Source organism: Lepisma saccharinum, chromosome 4 (assembly GCF_977018435.1).
Source record: "Lepisma saccharinum chromosome 4, izLepSacc3.1, whole genome shotgun sequence".
Taxonomy (NCBI): Eukaryota; Metazoa; Arthropoda; class Insecta; order Zygentoma; family Lepismatidae; genus Lepisma; species Lepisma saccharinum.
In genome coordinates this window covers 86,357,118-86,364,833 of record NC_139232.1, presented here as the reverse complement: position 1 = coordinate 86,364,833, position 7,716 = coordinate 86,357,118, and the positions used below count along the sequence as shown (strand labels likewise).

General features: G+C 36.9%; 1 protein-coding gene across 2 annotated transcripts; it reads left to right on the top strand.

The window, feature by feature from the left end:
- The first annotated feature begins 981 nt into the window (after positions 1 to 981).
- LOC145987254 (uncharacterized) lies at positions 982 to 6,573 on the top strand. 2 transcript variants are annotated; one of them, XM_083121770.1, is made up of 3 exons: positions 982 to 1,081; positions 4,265 to 4,439; positions 4,494 to 6,573. In XM_083121770.1, the coding sequence occupies exons 1-3, from the start codon at positions 1,040 to 1,042 to the stop codon at positions 6,485 to 6,487; spliced, it is 2,211 nt and encodes a 736-aa protein (XP_082977896.1). In that variant the 5' UTR covers positions 982 to 1,039; the 3' UTR covers positions 6,488 to 6,573. The 2 variants fall into 2 exon arrangements, with proteins under 2 accessions (XP_082977896.1, XP_082977895.1); XM_083121769.1 differs by having other exon boundaries at positions 4,265 to 6,573.
- Positions 6,574 to 7,716: the final 1,143 nt, after the last annotated feature.

The window sequence follows — 7,716 nt, the reverse complement described above, 5'->3', positions numbered from 1 at the left end:
AAAACTCGAAGAAACTTACAAAATATATTTAAAATGTTCAAATCTCAAATTGTTTCTTGTACTCTTACGAGACGCAAGAAAGGACATACTGACTCAAATATAAAAAAACCGAATGCTGTCACTTTTCAATATCATTATTTTGACAACTTCAACATTTTGTATGGGTACTACAATGGTTTCTGCATTCAAATAATTTGCATTCCGAACAACGTATCGTGGTTTAATTCTTCTTATTTCCCCCAAATTCATGGCTGGCGTTCTGTGATTTAAGATAGAAACGTTCCCGCGCGCGGTACTGAGTGCCGCCAAAGGGAGACCGGTCACTTCAGAGGCTTGTAAGCAACTGAAAGAACGACAGAAGAAAGGCGCCAACGCCTCTATGTTTTCGGGGGAATAGTGAAGATAAGTTACATAGTTATTGCGCTTGTAAGGAAAATATATTTTTTAAAAAAGGCGGGTTAAATATAAAGTACTTGAAATGATGGTTATGTGTATACACACTTCATTTCTATTTCAACCTCAAGTTTCAAAATTTCATGTGCACCAGCACAAGAAAATATTAGATTAGCATTCGGCACAAGTCTGTCGCACAAAGCTTGTAACGTTCAATATTTTGCAAATAAATCCTACAATGTACGGTGTTTCTTTGTTTGCACCATTCTCGAGGCTGTACGAACATGTCAACACAGTTTAAATGACACGCACGTGCTCAACAACCGCACATAACGTGCCACCTAAGTAAAAAACCACAACAATGTAAACAGTGATACTTACAGAAATACCTTTGGCATATGTCGATCCTTTTCTTCAGCATTTAGCACATGGCAAAGAAGAGTTAAAGAAACAAAACACATGGCTGTATTTTGATAGCCCAAACAGAGAATTCTTCTGTTAAACTGACAATGTGACGCACGTTGATTCGGTTTTGATTTGAAAAGGAAGGACAGATTTTTCACATATATATACGGTTTAGCACCAAGCAGTATCATTCCAAAACCTGGCTACTGTTCTTTCTGGTAAAACTTGGAGTCGACACAACATGGGGTACAAGATCATCGTAACAGCCTTGTGCATTGCCTTGGTATGTAATACTTAATCGTTATTACTAATTTTGTTTATGGTGGATAAGTAATTCCATAATTTTCGTAGCTGAAAATTGAGTATGCAATTTTGAGCAACTTTCAGTGAAGTGCTTAATCTTTAAACAGCCAATGGGTCATATATGACCCATAGAAAGTATAGGCGAAAACAGCCAATGGGTCATATATGACCCATGCTGCCGATTACAACATTCACGTGATTTTAGGACATTCATACTTGTATGTGAGGTTGTAAACGCTGACAGATGTTGATATGAGACTTTGAAATATCATGTGGAAGAAACCCCCCCTTCCCCCTTTCTCTAATATGCAAATTAGCTATTTTTAGCCAAAATGCAGGATTGTACATACTGCGTCATATTTCAGCCTGTATGAGAACTAGGTACTTGAAACAAGTTTCACTTTGTTGTAAAACGTATCCTATACTCTTTGAAAAGAATGCAAAAGTTTGCGCCCTTTTTCCAAAATAACGGGAAGAAGAGGGGGCGAACGCCAGAATTTTTTCATTGAAATTTGAGGACCAGGCTCCTCCCAACCCCGTTTTACTCACTTGGGCTTTCTGAATTGTACACGGTCGAGTGCTCCGATGTTTTTGCTTTCAAACAAAAGTTTTCCGAAGTAGATTGCTCAAATAGTCTCAGAGATATGACGTTTTTCTGAAATAAGTGTGAACATTTAAAAATCACGCGCAAAGGCCGCCGCGAGAGAGGGGTGACTTTCGAAAACCGGCTCGGTTGTTTAACACTCCGCAATACTTGTTCAAAGTTCTTGTACTGAAGCTAAAAGTTCGACTTAATTTGATTATTTTCATTTGATTTATTTTATTTTACTTCGCGTTTTGTGCTTCTTGGCTAATTTGCGAAGATGGGGATGAGTGATGAAATGATGAAATTGATGAATGGAGTGGGATTCGAACCCGGGACCCATGGCGTCGCAGTTGGACTTACATGTAGGAGAAATATATCAATATAGATTCCAAACTAGTATTTTATACGAGTATTAAGAGAAAATGAACTCAAGTTCTCCAAAAATATCAGAACAAAACATTTAGTAATTTCAAGTATAGTTTTGAAGATAAATATTCTTGAAGTTGAATATTTTAATAATTTAGTGCAGATGAATAATGAAAAAGTGTAGTTTCAGAACAATGAAATAAAAAATAGAGAAATTTATTGCTCAAAGTAGTTATTTTTAACAAGTTAAATTTCCAAATCCAGTAAAAAAACAAAAGAACATCATTGCTGTATCACTCACAACGTAATCTATTGTTATATCTGGAAAGGGAATTTCAATTTATTGTCATAGGTGGAAGTAGAGTATGAAAATGTGGGCGCTTATTGGAAATCATTTAGATAGAAAGTAGAACATGCAGACACATAACTAATACATACGTTGTTATATGTACACATGCATATAAGTGGCATATAAGGATACGTGCACATGTAATTTATGGATACTACGTAGAGAAATATTTGAGAAACCATAAATAAGCATCAGTGCATTTTCATAGTATAACATATTTTTAGTAGAAACAACAACCAAAGAATTTGTAAAAACATCGATCTGGTCAATGGAATAATTGCTTTAAATGAAAGATCATGAAATTCCCTGAGTTACAGAGCTACTTCCCACACTTGAAAGTACGTGATATAATGTTTTTAAAAGCTGTAACATGAATTTTTAAAAATTGATTAATCCGCCTGAAGGAAACAGTACTTTGGGTACATCTATTTAATACTATTACAATAATAAATAGTTCTTCGGTATATGTCAATTCTTCATGTTCACATTGAATTATCTTTGTATTTTGTTTTATTATTTAACACCGATTTACTAGCTATGCTGGAAAAGAATTGTAATTTGTTCTATAATGACTAAATTAGAGAGTAACCGCATATTCTTGCCGGGACTTGAAACTAAAACTTTCAATTGATTGATTGATTGATTTGTTGTTTTAAGTCCACTTTATGCACAGTAAGGCTAATCGGGACTGGACATACAGTTTAAAGTGGGATCCGAACCACTTGTACCTCCACCGGGTATCGAACCCAGGATCCCTTGATTACAAGGCGACTTTCAATCAAATGCCCAACCCCATTTATCAGTTGAAACGAAAACACACTAAAATCCTTGTGTTAATAATTTGATTAATTTTAATTAATAAATAATTCACACAAATACAAGGAATTTAGAATGCTAGTTGATTGAAGATTAATTTTTCTTGAAATTAAAGAGGTTTCCTACCAATCAAAACGTTAAGACATGTTCTGCTTGAAAATAGACATATTTTTACAGAGAATCTAATAAACATGTAGAAAGAAAACAATGGTTGTGTCATTGGGTTCTTATATTTTAGCATTAGTTAAAGTTCATAATATAGTTTGGATATATGAATTTTAACTTTTCTCAGTGCAGATAAACAGGGTAATTCAAAATGATTCATCCGATTATAAATTACTGCAGTGTTTGTGTTTACAGTGATTGCATGATCACAGAATAAAAAGAAAACAGTCAAGAAGTTTACCACCCGCATGATCATGGGAATGTGTTATGTGTATGTAATAGCTGCATATTTATAAACACAAAAAATGCAGTCCCGGAACTGGACAAATCATTTTCAATTACTCTGTGTTTCATTTTTAGGAATTTATAATATTTGTTGGCTGACATGGTAATTTTTCCTGCCGTTTTCGAAAACACTATACTCTGAAATTCACTTAATGTCTTGACTGTCTATGAGTAAAAACAATCATTCCGTTTGGCATTGAATAAGTGTCGAGTAAAAGTAGTAACTTAACGAACATTTTATTTATTGATTAATTTGGTTTATTTTACTTCGCTTTTCTGCCACTTCTGGCTAATTGAAATGACGAGGATGAGTGATGATATGAGGAAGTCGATGAAGGGAGACTCACAAAGAACACTCATGCCCACCCCGGGATTCGAACCTGACACCACTGGGGTTGTAGCAAGCTGTGATAACCATCACGCCCCGGAGGTCGGCGAGAAAATTTTAGAAATGAGTTCATCTCTTTCAAGGAGTGGATTCTTCGAATGAGTTTAATGTAAAATATTATCTCAATGCCATGGATTCTAGTTATGATATTGTCTATAATATCTTGTCGTACTCTTGTTTCTATACATGTATTAATATATCTTTACAGGCGACCTGTGGAAATGCCAGGGTCCTGACAAACAATGAAGATCTCCGAGATGCAAGAGCGTTCGGAGGATTTCTTTCTGGAATCTCTTCTGGAATTAATTCAGCACTCAACGCCGGAACGTCAATGGCCCAAAACGGAATGCAAATTGGTCAAAACGCAGCGCAAACTGCCCAAAATGTAGCTCAGAACGCTGTAAGCAATATTCAAAACGCAGCGCAAACTGCCCAAAGCACAGCTCAGAGCGCTGCAAGCAATTTACAAAGCAGCATTTCCAACGTGTTTGATCCAAGCAAAATTACCGATGCCATCGGCCAAGTGGCAGATGCAGGCCAGCAAATTAGCCAAACCATCCAGAACATGACCCAGCAGATCCAGCAATCCGTGTCGAACTCGGTCACCCAAATGATAAACACCGCTGTCCAAAATCGCCCAGATTTGAGCGGCATCTTCCAAAACTTCACTCAGAATATGCCGAACTTAACTTTGAGCCAAATTACCGATGGGCTCACCAACATCAGCAACAGTTTCAATCTAACAGCGCAAGATCTACCTGGTCTTAATAATCTTCAGAACATTACAAATTCTATCCAGAACATGACTCAAAACAGAACTGCGAGAGCGTTCCCCATTTTCTCTGGATTTCTATCTGGAATCTCTTCTGGAATTAATTCAGCACTCAGCGCAGGAACGTCAATGGCCCAAAACGCAATGCAACTTGGCCAAAACGTAGCGCAAACTGCCCAAAACACGGCTCAGAACCTTGCAAGCAATTTTCAAAACGCAGCGCAAACTGCCCAAAACGCGACTCAGAACCTTGTAAGCAATTTTCAAGCCGCAGCGCAAAATGCCCAAAACATAGCTCAGAACGCTACAAGCAATTTTCAAAACAGCATTTCCAACGCGGTTGATCCAAGCAAAATTACCGATGCCTTCAATCAAATGGTAAATGCAGGCCAGCAAATTGGCCAAACCATCCAGAACATGAGCCAGCAGTTCCAGCAATCCGTGTCGAACTCGGTCACCCAAATGATAAACACCGCTGTCCAAAATCGACCAGATTTGAGCGGCATCTTCCAAAACTTAACTCAGAATATGCCGAACTTAACTTTGAGTCAAATTACCGATGGGCTCACCAACATCAGCAACAGTTTCAATCTAACAGCGCAAGATCTACCTGACCTTAGTAATCTTCAGAACGTTACAAATTCTATCCAGAACATGACTCAAAACAGAACTGCGAGAGCGTTCGGATTGCCCAGTTTCTCTGGCATTTCTTCTGGGATCTCTTCAGCTATCAGCAACGGAATATCAACTGCCCAAAACTCAGCTCAGAACATGGCCAGCAACGTCCAAGGCAGCATAGCAAATGGTGCAAGTAATATTGCAGGTAATATTCCAAACGTACCGAGCGCGGATATTATGGTCAATTCCGGTATAAGCCAAATTACCGATGGCATCACCAGAATGATACAAGCAGCCCAGAACATAGCCCAATCCTTCCAGAACGTTGCTCAGCAGATTCAGCAAACCGTGGCCAACATGGTTAGCCAAATGTTGAACAATGCTATGCAAAATCGCCCAGATATAAGTGGCATGCTTCAGAGCATTTCTCAAAATGCGCAAAACAATTTCAACTTGAATCAAATTAGCAACCAGCTCTCCAACCTGCGCGACCAGTCCAATCTGACCGAGCAAGATATACCTGGTCTTGGTGCCGTTCAGAACTTCATCCAGAATCTCCCCAATTTGGATGCTATCCAGAACATGACTCAGAACATCCCTGGTCTTTCTCAGTTTCAGAACATAGCTCAGAACATTTCTAGCGTTCAGGATCTTCAGAACTTGTCTCAGAACATCCCCGGCATCGACGCCTTCCAGAACTTCACCCAAGGCTTGCAAGACAGGTTCAATGTATCCCAGATCGGTGAGCAGATTTCCGACTTGGGGCAACAGTTCAACCTATCCAACATTGCAAATCAATTCAACACCAGCCAAATCACCGAAGGCATCTCGAATTTGCAAAACCAGTTCACCTCGGCCGTGCAAAATGTTCAAAATAGGTTCAGTGCGGCTGCTCAGAGGATAATGGCAGCAGGACAACAAGCGATGCAACAATTTCAATCTGCGCTTTCTCAATCGATGCAAGGGTTTGCAAACATCTTCACACCTTGGATGCAATTACCTGGTAATATTATCAGTTCAGTTGGCATTCAGTCATCTTAAAAAGTTGTCTCTGAATGAAGAAAAATACATCATGTGTACTTCTTTTTCCATGTTTAAATGTTAATAAAGTGCTTGCAGAAGATAAATTTGTTAACATTTCTATTACTATGTATTTTCTTTGTAATTACGCACTTGATACAATATTTGATTTTTATGTATTATTATTATTAATGATAATAATAAGTGTCTAATCTATCTCAATTCTCATTATTTATTTATGCTTTGCACTTCTACAGAGGATTGAACCTCCAATTACAGAAGGCGTACACTGTGTTTGATTAATACAATAGAAATTACATCGAAATATACAAACTCATATTCATTCATTCACGTACAATACATATAACATACAACATACGTAACACATGAGATATATATATATACACACTTATCTACATACATTTAGGCAAGAGGTTTATACGTAATTCACAAGTATTGGACACTGTAAATGGTAACATTTATATTAAACAATCTATATTCTATCAGAGTTTCGTTTTTTATGACATTTTAGTACTGCATATTTTTAAACACATATTACAAACTTCACTACCACTTTCATGGATGAAAGTGAATTTAATGAGATACAGTGGCGTGTTAACCATCTCGTGAGGGAACTAACATTTTGTTCGTAGTGATCTTTTGCATCTTCTAAGAGAACCTATCGCTGAGGAAATGAAATGCGACAAATTTCGGGACTTACCTATAAGATGATTATATTAATTGAACTGCAGACAGATATAAAGAACGCTGCACTGTAACGGTCATCTTCTTTGAAGGGATCCTGTTTTTCAAACCAAAATAACTTTATGTGGATAATTCTTACATAGATCATAAGAAAATCTTCAATGCAATAGTTGTAAACACTGTAGCTAGCAAAACTCTTGATTTAATAGTAATTGTTAACTTTTCTGTTTGTAAAAGAGTGGCACATGCCTTATAATTATAAAGAGGTCTACGAAAAACTGAAATTGTTCATATTTTGCAATTTTTAGCACATACGAATATACATTTAATGAATAAAAGTGTTGGAGCTGTGTTTACTATGTAGTAATCGAGATATGCACTATGGGCACTAATCCGAACATTAACATATTCCAAGATTAGGCCTATAGTTTTTTAACGGACTGTCAATAATTTATATAATAATATAATATATTATAAATTAATCAGATTTCATTACATAAAATTTTGTTTCTTACGTTAGTGGTTTTCTAAAGACCCAAATAGAT